The 15,088-nt window shown below is 37.6% G+C and overlaps 1 protein-coding gene across 5 annotated transcripts in view; it reads left to right on the forward strand.

Moving 5' to 3' along the window:
* The window catches only part of MYO9A (myosin IXA), a 228,476-nt gene that overhangs the window by 84,899 nt on the left and 128,489 nt on the right, over window positions 1-15,088 (forward strand). For all 5 annotated transcript variants that reach the window (XM_055132922.1, XM_055132923.1, XM_055132924.1 and 2 more), the window contains exons 9-10: window positions 11,191-11,280; window positions 14,592-14,708. In XM_055132922.1, the coding sequence (XP_054988897.1) occupies window positions 11,191-11,280; window positions 14,592-14,708 (207 nt within the window). The remainder of the gene's footprint in view (window positions 1-11,190; window positions 11,281-14,591; window positions 14,709-15,088) is intronic.

The following is a 15,088-nucleotide window of genomic DNA, read 5'->3' on the forward strand; positions in this document are numbered from 1 at the left end:
TCAGTTTTATAGGGCACAGGTTTGGGTTGGAGCCACAGGTGGCAGAACTTTGGGTCTGTTCCTGGCAGTACTTGAGGACACTACTTTTGCCGTAGATTGTACCATGGCAGGCTGCTTGCAAGGCTAGGGCCTGCACTTCTGGCCTCTCTCTGACCCCAGGCATTCTAATTCTCTATAAATCCTGTGAACCTTGTAAGAAGGACACAGACAGGCATGAAGGGGGGCAGGGATGAGGCTCAGCTGGTAGAGGCCATGGCAGGGATGCTGACACCACCATTCAAGCCTGCCTGCCAGTCCAAATGCTAGATCATTTATTGTACATTGCTCATTTTGAATATCTTGGGTGCCATAGCCATGCGCTGGAATCCTGGATTGTAAATGGTTGCATCCCAGAGATATTTCTCTAGGTCACTAATGCATCTTGGGATTCAATTTGGCATCTCTGGGCCAGGGCTGTTGTTGTGCTAAGATGATGCCTGGAGGCACTTTGTGGGCTGACAGCCATGCCAACAAGTGGGTGGGGAGTCCGGTGGAGAGCCGGGGAGGGACAGCCTGGCACCTCTGCCACCATGCGGCTTGGAGATTTAATCCTGGAACCCGAATACCTGGGCCTTACTTGTGGAATCTCTTGGTCATCGGGATTTCATCTGGAGTAGGCAGGGAGACTGCATCTCCTCCATCTGGCGTGCCCTGGTGAAATTGGCTCAGTATGGGGCCTGGAGAGATCTCTGGTTCTGTGGTGTCTTCCAGGACTTACTGTTGTGTTTCTGATCTCTTTGGAGATTTATTTTATGGGTCTCTGAAGCAAGGCCAGTACTAAGAGTTTACAGGGTGGTGCTGGAGTTGGTTTGTGGGAGTGACTGCCAGTGCTTCTATGTGTATTGGGAAGTGGTGGGAGATAGCCCAACCCAATTCTGTGAAAGCCTGGAGATATTAGTCACAAAACCCACATGCCTGAATTTTCAGCAGATTATATCTTGGTGAGGTCTGTCCTGAAATGGTGGAGTTAAGCCGGGGGTATGGCACAGCGGTTTTGGATTGTGGAAGCAAGAGGCTGCTGGGGGCTCTGCTTGGGCAGGCACAGGCCAACTTGGCACCCTCTGATTTACTCCAGTCTGTTCAGCCATGCACAAGATTAACTGTGGCTTTTGGTCTCTTTTGAGATTTATCTATGGGTCTCTAAGATAAGATCAATAAATGAGCTTATATAGCTGAGCTGGAGTAGTTTGTGGGCATGGCTCCCACATACCTAACTTTTGGCCATTCAATTACTTGGTAAACTTGGTCCCAAGTTGTTGGGGCCTGGCCAAAGGCACAGCAGCAATTTTGGGGTGTCAGGAAGTCTGAAGTCACTAGCAGGCTGCTGATACACTTGCCCCACAGGTACAGGTTGACCTGTTGGTGGCATCATACCCCCATCTGGTCACTGTTTCTTTTGAGGTGCACAGGCCTCTTAGTTTAAGAAAGTCCCATTTGTTTATCTTTGCTTCCACTTGCTTGGTCAGTGGCATTTCATTATTGAATATACCTTTAGCTTCAATATCATGGAGGGTTTTGTCGACCTTTTCTTCAGTATACCTTATGGATTCTGGTCTGATGTTGAGGTCTTTAATCTGTTTTGATCTGACTTTTGTTCATGGTGTTAGGTAGAGGTCTGAGCCCCCCCCTTTTTTTTTGCATGTAGCTGTCCAGTTTTGCAAGCACTATTTGTTAAAGAGATTTCCTTGCTTCACTTCATATTTCTTGCTGCCAGAGATTAGATGATCATATATTTGAGGGTGTGTTTAAGGATATTCAGCCCTATTCCATTGGTCTGTGGATCAGTCTTTGTTCCAATACCATGCTGTTCTAATTATTACCTCTTTGTAGTACAGTTTGAGGTTGCCTTCCCCTATTTTAAATTATACTGTAAAACCCTAGTAATCAAAATTGGGTACTGGAGTAGGACTGACTCTCAGACCAATGAAATAGAATTGAAAGTCCAGAGATAGATCTGTATATTTACAGAGAGTAATCTTTTACAAAGGAGAAAAAAGTATGAAATGGAAGAAGGAAAGCTGCATCAACAAATTGTGCTGGCAAAGATGCAAAAAAATGAACTTAGACTCTGTTCTGATACTATGCAAAAAAGTCAAATCAAAATGGATTAAAGATTATAAATTTTTTTAGTTGAATTACTATGAATTACAAAGTTACAAAGATATTTGTAATTGAGGTGTACAATATTCTAACACCAAAGCCTTTACCACTGTGAGCTACCTTCCACCAATGTCCCATTTCCCTCTGTCCCCCAGCTAAAGACCTTAATATTAGACTAGATTCCATAAACTATATTGAGGAAGACCTAGGCAGAACCATTTATGACATTGAAACTGGAGTCATCTTCAGTGATTCAGTGCCATTGGCCAAGTAAGCGGGAGAAAAGATAAACAAATAGGACTACATCAAACTAAGAAACTTCTTCATTGCAAAAGAAATGATGACCAGAATAAATTGACACCCCACAGACTAGGAGAAAATATTTGTCCACTGTTCATCTGACGAAGGATTAATATCCAAAATACAAAAGGCATTGGTAAAATTTTACAAGAGTGAAACAAAAACAATAAATTCCATAGAAAATGGGGAAAAGATAAATAGAAACTTTCTCATAAAAGAGATACAAATGACCAAAAGGCATATGAAAAAAATGCTAGGCAAAATTCATCATTAGGGAAATGCAGTGAGGTTTTCACATATCATAGGTATTACGAACAACCACTGTTGGTGGGGGTATGGGAAAAAAGGCACCCTCACACACAGCTGGTGGGAATGTTGACTGGTCCAGCCTTTTTAGAAAACAATATGGAGGGGCTGGGGTGATAGCACAGCGGGTAGGGCGTTTGCCTTGCATTCGGCCAACCCGGGTTCGAATCCCAGCATCCCATATGGTCTCCTGAGCACCGCCAGAGGTAATTCCTGAGTGCAGAGCCAGGAGTAACCCCTGTGCATCGCCGGGTGTGATCCAAAAAGCAAAAAAAAAAAAAAAAAAAAAAAAAGAAAAGAAAAGAAAACAATATGGATACTTCTCAAAAAACTAGAAATTGATCTCCCATATGATCCAGCAATTCCATTTCATGGCATTTACCCAGGGGCCCAAAACTCTCTTCAGAAAAGACATTTGCATATATGTGGTTATTGCAGAACTGTTCACATTAGCCAAAATCTGAAAACAGCCCAAGTGTCCAAGTGGTTAAAGAAGCTCTCGTACACATACACAATGGAATATTATGCAGCTATAAGAAAAGATGAAATCATTCAATTTATTGCTATGTGGATGGATCTTGAGAATGTCAAGCTGAGTGAAGTTAAAAGAAGAGGGACAGATACAGAATGATCTCCCTCATTTGTGGCTTATAAAGTAACATAATAAAGAATCAAATACTCAGAGGTAACTGAAACTAAGAATTGGTCTTTAATGGAAGCATATCAGTGTAGGAGGAATGGGGAGATAGGACAGCCAGCGTGGGCTTGGGGTGACAACACTGAGATGGTAGTTCAGGGAAGCTGGCTTCTGGTGGAGAGAGTGGTATGTTTTTTGCATGAAACCCTACCATTGTCAGTATTGTAAATTATAATATTATAAATCACAGCACCTAAAATATAATAGAGCATCTTTAGCACTTAAAAATATTTTTCTTCTTTAAAATACTTTTTCAGCTAGTTTCTAATCTACCATATTAATTATTTTTAAATTTTTCATTTATGTTCTACTTCATGGGCCACACCTAGTGGTGCCTAGGGTTTACTCCTATCTTTGCACTCAGGGATCACTACTGGTGAGGTTTGGGGGACCATATGGGATTTCAGGGATTGAACTTGGGTCAGCGATGTGCAGGGCAAGTGCCCTACCCTTTGTATAATTGATTCAGCCCATAACTATATTAGATGTTTTAAACTGAGTATAGGACATATGCTTCTACTTAGAATAGTAACATTTTGGTTTGTAATATAAAGTGTCCCTTAAGGCTACCATGGTCTTTAAAACAATGGTTGCCTCTTTATTTATCCTTATTAACTATGCTTATTATTTTGTACATGCCTAGAATGTGGCTTATGAGCTTTGAAAGAATGAGTTAACTTAGAAGGATGGAGCAGTTGAATTGGAGCTAGACTCGTTGATTGGAAAGTTATTCTACTAGAATCTGGAGTGTAGTGTCTGTAATTTTGAGGGTCACGAGGGTCATAGAACAGATGGTGTTTTTATTCAGACATTTCAAGTGGTATTTTAGTCTGACATGTGGTACTGTAATATAGGACATTCTGGCTAGTGGTCTTGTGAAGTAAGGAATTTAGCAAGTAACAATCATCTGGACAAAGCACAGTATTACTTTGGTGAGAGATTGGTAAGAGTAATTTAGAAAACTCAGGATTTCAGGTATAGGTGACTGAAAGAGATTAAACCCAGTTTTCAAAAGTGGACTTAGCATTGATAATGAAATTGATAATTGCAACTTAATGGTTTTTATTAAGATACAATTAAAAGTCTCATCAACTAATTTAATTAAATTTGTACTAAAGTTTAATTTAAATTCCTGCTTTCCCAGAGTGATTCAATTCTAGGTAAAGTTTTTAGGAACAATGCTTTTTAAATACTGGATTAATTTGGACGAGAGAGCTAGGACGAGGGATAAGATGCTTGTCTTGTATGGCCAAACTGAAATACCACCTGGAGTGATCTGGAGTAAGCCCTGCGCACAGCTGGGTATAGTCCATTTTCTGCCCACAAAAACCAAAACCAAACCAAAATAAAGAAATTCCAGCAATAATATGCTGCATTAATTTTGTTAATTTTCTCTAGTTTTTCTTTTTATTAATTGCCTATGACAGTGTTTTGAATTTTCATTGAATACATCCTATTTGTAGATATTTGTAAAATTATTAAAATGAAATTGAAGCACAAATAAATTAATTGTGCAGCATGTTTTTATTTTGAGATAGTTGAACCATCACTATTGCCTAAAACTACTGAATTTCTAGTAGATTTATATATTTTAATTTATGTATTAATGCATTTTAATGTCAGTTAAAACAACATAAAGAATGAGGTTTTAACATATTACCATTTTCTTCTTGAATAGGTGAATTTGAGAAACAATATTAAAAAAACTTTTTACTGATTGAGGTTCTGTGATTTTTTTTTTTTTTTGCTTTTTGGGTCACACCCGGTGATGCACAGGGGTCACTCCTGGCTCTGCACTCAGGAATTACCCCTGGCGGTGCTCAGGGGACCATATGGGATGCTGGGAATCAAACCTGGGTCAGCCGAGTGCAAGGCAGACGCCCTACCTACTGTGCTGTCACTCCAGACCCAAGGTTCTGTGATTTATAATACTGTTTTTGGTGGCTTCCTATGCACAAAATTCAAACACCACTCTTTTACCACCTGTCTCCCCCAAGGACCCCAATGCTCCTCCCTTTCAAGTCCCATCCCCACTCTGCCAACTCAGTGTGGGTCATTTCTCCTGTTGTGTTATATTTAGCCCTTTGTTGCTTCCTTGCAGTATATGAAAACAGATTTTTAATTATACCTATTGCTTATTTTTGTATTATTTTCACAAAATTAAAAAGTTACATGTGTAACTTAATACTTTGAAAGTTAATGAAGTTGCTGATTAAACTACCTATTAGCATTATGTTTTCTGGGATATTTAACAGATATACTAAGCAAGGTTAGTTTGTTTTGTGTGATTGTGTGTATTTGGTCCTCCTGAGGTTTTTGTGTTAGCATTAAGCCAACTCCTGGAACTGAGTTGTGCAGTCTTTTCTTTCAAAGTTTCTTCTAAATGTGGAAGAAAATTCAGTATCAGAGAATATGTTCCTTAAAGGTTTGAAGGGCCTCATCATAATTACCAACTGATGACCTTTTAATTTATTCTCTGTTTAGCAATTTTGTGTTTTTCTAGAAAATAATGCTTTGATTAAATTCTTAAAACCTATTATTTGGGGACTGGGAAGATTATACAGGAATTAAGGTGCTTGCTTTGCATGTGGCTGAGCCAAAGTTCAGTTTCTGGCACTGTATATGTTTACCACAAATAGGGCCAGAAGTGAAACTCTGAGCATAGAGCCAGGAATTGCAGCAATGCACTGCTAGGTTTGGCCCCCAAAATATGGCTCTCCAATCCCCAAAATAACAACAGCAGCAGAAGAGCTTATAAAAAAGTATTTGCGTTTTTGGTAAATGTTCTGTTGATTTTTAATTTTTTTCTCATGTTGCTTTTCTGTTTGCATTTATCTTTATTATTAAATTTTGGTTTTGGAGTCCCATTTGTGGTGGTGCTCAGGAATTGGTGCTCATTCCTTGGTGCTTGGGGGGTCATTCACTGCTGTGCTAGAGATAAAAGTCCAGCCTTTCTAAATTATAGCATGTGTTTCAACCTCTTTCGCTATCTTCTTGGCTCCTGTCTTTTGGGAAGGGAATCTGCTCTTTTTTTTTTTCCTATCCACTTCTGTCACCCTGAGAATAGCTGGGGAAATCTTTGCTCTTTGTAGGAAAGGAGAGTCAGTCCTAGACTTTACTCAGGCTTTTTCAGTACCATTGCCTTTTGCCTCATAGAAAAGAATTTCGGAAGTAGTGAAGTATAACAGGTTTAGTTTGAGTTAGGGAGGGAGGGAAGGAGGGGGGTAAGAGAGAGAGAGAGAGAGAGAAAAGAGGAGAGAGAGGAGGGAGGAGCAGAGAGAGAAAATCAAGAGATAATGCTGCTTCTTCAGAGTGGAGAAGGAGCCCTAGTCCACATCCCAGCATTAGAGAGAGAGAGAGAGAGAGAGAGAGAGAGAGAGAGAGAGAGAGAGAGAGAGAGAGAGAGAGAGGAGAGAGGAGAGAGGTGGGGAGAGGGAGGGAGGGAGGACAGAGGGAGAGAGAGAGAGAGAAGAGGAGAGGAGAGAGAGGAGGGAGGAGCAGAGAGAGAAAATCAAGAGATAATGCTGCTTCTTCAGAGTGGAGAGGGAGCCCTAGTCCACATCCCAGCATTAGATATGACAGTAGGAAAGCACACATCTCAGAAGAGCAGATGCAGGTGACACATGTGCTTGGACACTGCATGCACAGGCAGCACATGGGCTCAGGCAGCATTTGTGCCTGGCCCTTGTCTTTAAAGTTTAACTTTAAAAAGTTTATTAGGTAAACATTATAATGTTGTATAGGATTCAGGGACTTAGTTATAAATCTGTGTAAACTATATAACATTTGTATATATTGCGTTTAGTTGATTCCTAAACATCTGATTCCATCCTTTGTCTTTCATTTCTTATTATCAGACAAATAGCCTTTAGAATTGTCACTTCTGCCATTTATTTGCATGTGATTTTTTTTTTCTTTTTGGGTCACACCCCTCTGCACAGAGGTTACTCCTGGCTCTACGGCTCTTCACTCAGGAATTACTCCTGGCGGTGCTAAGGATATGGGATGCTGGGAATCAAACCTTTGTCGGCCGCATGCAAGGCAAACGTTCTACCCGCTGTATTTTTTTTTTTTTGTGCATGTGCTTTTGCTTTTTTTATCATTTGGTTGCAATATTTTTAGCAGCACAATAAATATATTCATGTACATGTTTATAAAGCATGTTCACAAAGTCAGTCAAAAAAATATTGCATGTATTTTACTATACCAGGAGACGTAAAGTACAATTATGAAGTTGATATTAATCATTCTCATTCTTGATATTGTTTTTATATTTTTAGTAAAGATACATGTTTCTGTAAAGAATATTTTTATTTTTTTTCTCAGACTTTATACTGTTTCATTCTGAATTTAATTTTTTTGACCATATTTAATATAATTTTTTATTTTGATTTTGGGTCATACCTGACAGTGCTCAGGTCTAACTATTGGCTCTAGCTCAAGGATCAAGCCTGGTAGGCTCGGGGGACCATATAGGGCACTGAGTATTGAAACCAGACAGGCCATGTGCAACACCTTACCCTGTGTATTATCTCTCTAGTTTTTACCATATTTAAAATCTTCAATCCTAAATATATATTTTTTTAGTTATATAAAGTTCAGTTATATGAACAATTTATCTTTTTTGTGGATTGAAGTTGTTATTTTCTTTTTATTCATAGTAGTATAATAGTCATTTCTTGAGCAAGTCTGGTCCACAGAGTAGATTACTTGGCCTATGGCATATATACATGTCTATCTATATGTGTATATATATTTTAAATTTCTAATACTTTCAAAACTTTTGTTTATTTTTTATTTTTGGGCCACATTCAGCGGTACTCAGGATTTAGTCCTGCCTCTGCACTCAGGGGTTACTGCTGGTAGTTCTCGGGTATTCATGTGCTGGGGACCAAATCCAGTTAACTTTGTGCAAAGTAATCGTCTTACCTGTCCCATTTTTCTGACATTTTCTACAGTGGTTGAACCAATTAATACAGTGTAATGTAGTGACCTCTATTCAGGTTATTGCCTACTTGTGCTTTAAAACAAAACAAAACAAAAAACCTTTAGGGTTGGGAGAAAGTGCAGTGATTCTGCCTTGCAAGGAAGCAACCTGACTTCACTCTGTCACACTGCAGATGGCTCTCAGAGCATCACTAAGAGGACTGGTGTAAGCCCTGAACCCAGCCCCATGTGGTCCAAAACAAAAACAAATATAAAAATTTTGAGGCTAGGAATGTAGCCCAGTGGTAGAACACTTGCTTGTAGTTTCATGGATGCTGACCTCGTTTTGATCCCATCACTGAAAAAAAACTCTGAACATATTGCAGTTTATTTCTTTATTTCTTTATTTATTGCTTTTTTGGGTCACACCCAGCGATGCACAGGTGTTACTCCTAGCTCATACACTCAGGAATTACTCCTGGCAGTGCTCACGGGACCATATGGGATACTGGGAATCGAACCCGGGTAGGACTCGTGCAAGGCAAACGCCCTACCAGCTGTGCTATTGCTCCAGCCCCATGCAGTTTATTTTTAAATATTCTCTTTTGATTATAATAAAATATAAAAATGGTATATATAATGAATATTGTGTATCTTGTATATACATTCACAAAGTAAGTTATTTTATCTTATGCTGTCTCTTCATTTTTCATTTTTGTATAATCTGGTATTTTATTTTTTGTTCCTCAGTATTTTAAGTACATCTGAAAGATCGTTTTAATATTTAGACGTGGCTGTTTATATTATTAGTTTTACTACATTGGAAAGGTGATTGTTTCAAATGTTTTTTATTCTTTTTAAATTTGAAGATTGTGTGGTGGATGCTCCAAAATGTGGTGTATTTTCTTTACTGGTGTAGTCATATTAAACTTTTTTTTATGTGATATATTTTATACTGTGATTTTTTTTTTTTTAATTTAAAGGGTTTTGGGCCACACCAGTGGTACTCAATGTCTCCTCTTGGCTTAGTGCTGGCAGGAGTTGGGGTTTGTTCCAGGTGATGCTTGGGGAACTACGTGGTGCTGATAATTGAATGTACATCAGCCCTTTGAGTTGTTATTGCCACCCTACTGCAAATATTGTTACGAATTTTACTTATGCCCTTTTCATGTTTAGACTCTTAAGTACCATTGTTTTACCATTTCATGTACTTTAACATAATAAAAATTAAAAGAGTCTGATAACATCAAGCATAGTCAGTGTTGGAGGGAACAGGAATTTTTCAGTGATAGTACTGAGAAAGGATATTTGTAAAAACTATAGGATTTTAGCGGTTTCCTATTCAGCTGAAAATGTTTACATTACAGCTTGGAAGTTCCACTTTTAGTATTTCTTAGAAACCCTAGAACTCTCATGCAGGGACATTTGTTGCAATTTATTTTCTAATAGCACAAAATTGTAAATAGTATAAATGCCTACCAGTAGAATAGATTATATACTGTGGTTGCTTATTGCTGTGATATTATATAACAGTTGAAGAAGCATAATACAGTTATCTGCATACAGATCTTAAAAACACGATATGATAATCAATCATACAAATAGCAAAATGATAACCAACAAATAACAGTTAAATACATTTAAAGTAATGTATGTCTCTTATTAAATCCAGTATATATACACATCTATGTATAGGTACACATATATATTATAACATGAACCTGAAATGTACATGTCAAATTCTTAAGTCCAATGCCTTAACCACTTGGCCATCCCAGCAACACATGTCAAATTTTTTTTTTAATTTATTTTTTAATTAGTGAGTCACAGTAAGGGTACTGTTACAGATTCACACATTTTTCGTGCTTGTTTTTCCCTCATGCAATGTTCGAGAGCCCATCCCTCCACCAGTGTCCATTCTCCACCACTTATGAACCCAGTATCTCTCCCGCTCCCCTATCTCATCCCCCCCACCCCACTCCGCCTCTGTGGCAGAGCATTCCAATTTGTTCTCTCTCTCTCCTTTTGGATGTTGTGGTTTGTAATAAGGGTATTGAGTGGCCATCATGTTCAGTCTCTAGTCAGCGTGCATCTCCCTCCCTGATCGGGGATGACTTTCCCCCAGCGTGTGAGGCTAGCTTCCAAGCCATGGAGCCAACCTCCTTGTATTATATACTACTATTTTTGGGTATTAGTTTCCTACTTTGCCATTTTATATTCCACAGATGAGTGCAATCTTTCTATGTCTGTCCCTCTCTTTCTGGCTCATTTCACTTAGCATGATACTTTCCATGTTGATCCACTTACATGCAAAGTTCATGACATGTCAAATTCTTGATAGTATTTATCCCTAGTGAAAGGGGAGGAAGAAAACAAAGGAGGTATCAACTTTATTTTAAAGTATAGCATATATAAAAATAAACATCTGAAATATAAATAGTACTTAATGAAATATTTCTTGAGTTCAGGAATTGTTTCCATTTCAGAGTATAGTTGATCATATTAATGGTTGGGTTTTTTTTTGTAATTTGGATATTAGTCTTATTCTTTATATTCTATACAATGTAAGATGTTTCTCCATTATGATCAGATTGTCTTGTTTGCCTTATCTTCATTTGTATATCTATGTGTATGAAATGGGGTGAATGGAACACTTAAATTAGATTTGGCCAACATTTAAATTGCCTACTGCATTTTAGGCCTCTAATCTTGGCCCTCTACCAAACTGAGTATTTGCTAATATCTTTTTTTTCTGTATTTGACTTTTCTAAATATTCACTCATTGTCATTGATCATAATTACTGAATTCTTTTCTATTTTAGGTTAAAGAAGAGATGCTATTTGAAGCGTTAGTTACAAGGAAGACCATGACAGTGGGAGAAAAGTTTATTTTACCATACAAGCTAGCAGAGGTATCAGTAAATTTTTTTTTTAAAGTCAAAGCACTGTGAACACTTTCAGAAATTTGGATTTCTTTTCTTTCTATTAACAGAATGAAAACAGCAAGGTGGTGACAGAGGTCAGAGATACAGCTTTGGTAGAGAGTATTCTTTACATGCAGGAGGCCCTGGGTTTGATTCCTGGTGCATCCTGCTCCATGATCCTTGCTTGAAATTTTCCGATTGGGGTTGGGGAGGTGGTTCTTAAAATTTGATCATGCCTTTTTCATCACTTGGGAACTTACCTCTTTTTTTTATGGGACTCAATTTGTTAATCTTCATAAAGTTATTTTATTAATATGGGGTGCTTAGTGGGTGAATTATAAAGAAGTAGTATTTGACACATTGATGATTCCTTGAGATATTTTCTGACCTCAGTACATCTATTCTAATTATTTCATTTTTATTGTGGTCACTTCTTGCCATTCTTTTATATTGCTTTTATTTTCTTCTTCATCTCTAAAAGATGGGGTACTCTAGTCTAGGTCACAGTGTTTTCCTTTTTCTTTTTTTTCCTCTTTCTTTTTTTCTCCACCCTCTTTTCTCCCTTCCCCTTCTCCTCTTCTCTATATTCTTTTTTTTTTTTTTTTTGCTTTTTGGGTCACACCCAGCAATGCTCAGGGGTTACTCCTGGCTTTGCACTCAGGAATTACTCCTGGCGGTGCTTGGGAACCATATGGGATGCCGAGGATCGAACCCGGGTCGGCCGCGTGCAAGGCAAACGCCCTACCCGCCGTGCTATCACTCCGGCCCCACTTCTCTATATCTTTACCCAGATAATGTACCTAGTCCCATGACTTTAACTATCTTTGTATAGAGTCTTTTGGGTCAGATTTAATGATATATTTAAAGCCATTAATGCTTTCTTTGTTGATGTTGAACAGTCACACTTTTTGAATCTCCCCTATCAGTAAGTCCACATTTTTTCACTATGTGTCTTCCATTTTGAACTTTATAAACAAGAAAAGATAAACCTTACAATATTTTTTTCTTTTTAAATTTTTTTTTGCTTTTTGGATCATACCCAGTGATGCTCAGGAGTTACTTCTGGCTCTGCACTCAGGAATTACTCCTGGCGGTGCATGGGGGACCATATGGGATGCTAGGAATTAAACCTGGGTCAGCCGCATGCAAGGCAAACACACTGTCTGCTGTACTATAGCTCTGGCCCGAAATGTTGGTTTTCTTTATGCTTATCCATCTTTTTATTTTGGGTTTTTGGGTGACAACTGGAAGTTTTTGGGTGCTAATCCCAGGATGGTGCTCAAGAGATTGCTCTCAACAGTGCTTGGGATACTGTACCATGTGGTGCTGGGGATTGAAACTAAGCCTTGGCATGTAACGGTGCACTCCAGCCTGTTGAGCTATTTTTCTAGTCTTTTATTTATATATATATATTTTTTTTTGGGTCACACCCAGCGATGCACAGGGGTCACTCCTGGCTCTGCACTCAGGAATTACCCCTGGCCGTGCTCAGGGGACTATATGGGATGCTGGGATTTGAACCCGGGTTGGCCGAGTGCAAGGCAAATGCCCTACCCGCTGTGCTATCTCTCCAGCCCCAAGTCTTTTATTTATATTTTTAACTTTAAAACAGCTTTCTGAAATTACTTGTGTAACTTATTTATTTCTTGTGTAACTTACACACACATATACACACATATACATGTGTATTTTTATAGTAAATATTTGAAAATTATTTTTGTAACCTGAAATGTTCTAGATATTTGCTTGGTCTTTTATCTACTTTTACCACACATTTCGCATCCTGAGAGATCCCTCCAACCATCATTAACTTAGTGATCACTTCTCTATCCCAGCTGCCTTCTCCCCCAGCTCATGAGGCAGGCATCCAACCGTGGAGCAATCTTCCTGGCCCTTGTCTCTACTGTCCTTGGGTGTTAGTCTCATATTATGTTATTTTAAATTGTACAAATGAGTGCAGCCACTCTGTCTGTCCCTCTCTGACTCATTTTACTTAGCATGACACTCGCCATGTCCATCCACTTATAAGCAAATTTCTTGGATACCAGTCATTTTGATATCAGTAATTTTATTTTAGTCTAGTAACATAGACACTAATTTTTCTCACTGAAATTTACAAATTTATTATCTATGTGGTAGGTTGTAGAATTATGTTTATTTATCCAAATGTAGAAGCTGTAATCTAAGAGAATATGGTTTGAGGTCACAGAGCTAGAATAAGAGAAAGTGGTATGGAAAGTTAATAGAGGTCTTAACTTCCTACTTCTTTCTCTAAATTCAGAGGTATAAATATATACTGATATACAAACTTAAAAGTAATTTTTTGGATTGTAAATATATAAATTTCTAGAGTTTTTTTATAAGTGCCAATACTATATGTTCAGCCCATATTACAACTTCTTACCCTGTCTTAGGTTGTGGTAATATCTGAAATGTTCAATTAAAAAAATAGACTTTTTTTTTAGATTCATAAAAAATTTGAGCAGATAGTTTGAATTAAGTGGGGGAAAGGTTGAGTTTCAAAAAAACTAAATTGCTTAACTCCATAATGAAGAATTAACTACTCTGTGGATAGAGAAATGCTAGCGATTACTGCGGTTAGAAGCTGAGGAATATAAACAGGAATACTGTAATGTTATCATTTTTAAGAGAATTATTAAAATTACATAGTTATTCCTAAAGTTCATTGCTTTGTAAACTTTATTATTAATTAATTTATTTATTATATTGTTAATTATTATTTGTAAACTTTATTTCACAATTTGCAGTTAAAAATATTTTGAACTGAGGTTTGGGGATCTGATATTGATGCACATGTTTGAGGACCTGGGTTTGACTCACTACACTGTCAAAACATTATTTAAGACAGGGTAATGTTTCTTGTTGTTGAATTTTTGGGCTACACCCAGTGATACACCTGACTCTGTGCTCAGAGATCCCTCCTCGTGAGCTTGAGGAACCATATGGGATGTTGGGGTTGAACCTGGGCAAATGCCTGACCTGCAGTGCTATTGATCCAGCCCCCAAAGGAAAATGTTCTGAGGGACCTACAGTTTGTCTTTGATCTTTCATGAGAATTTTAGCTTAATTTTTCTGAGTTGACTAAAGTAATATAACCTACCTATAGAAAACTTTAGCTGAAGACTATTTACATTGAAGAGAAATTGGTATCTAATTCTAGTTCAGGATAATACATTTGTTTTCTTTAAAATTGTATATGACAAATGTCTATGTGACTCTTTGTATTTTGGTGAGATTATTACTAATTATGCTGTACTCATAAACTTTTTTTTTTTAAGGCTGTGACAGTGAGGAATTCTATGGCGAAGTCTTTATATAGTGCCCTTTTTGACTGGATTGTTTTTCGAATTAATCATGCACTTCTGAATAGTAAAGATTTGGAGCAAAATACCAAGGTATATATATGCATTAAGTTATTGTTATTTTTCTCTAAAAGCTTTTAGTAAAATGATTAGTTATGAAATCTAAAGCAGAATTATATAGAGTAATAAGTAATATAATTTTGTTTATTATTCCCTCCTGATTTCTATTTTTATTACCATAGCCGTTTTTCTATATTCTTCCTGGAATTTTTTTCTGTGTATTTACAGATGTATATACAATTGTACTTTTTTTTTCTTTTTTTTTTAAATTTTTTAAAATTTTTTATTGAGTCACCCTGTGGTAAGTTACAAAGTTTTCAGGTTTAAATCTCAGTTATACAATGCTCGAATACCCATCCCTTCACCAGTGCTCATATTCCACCACCAAGAATCCCAGTATAGCTCCACCCCGC

The sequence above is a fragment of the Sorex araneus genome, chromosome 3, assembly GCF_027595985.1.
Source record: "Sorex araneus isolate mSorAra2 chromosome 3, mSorAra2.pri, whole genome shotgun sequence".
Lineage (NCBI taxonomy): Eukaryota > Metazoa > Chordata > Mammalia > Eulipotyphla > Soricidae > Sorex > Sorex araneus.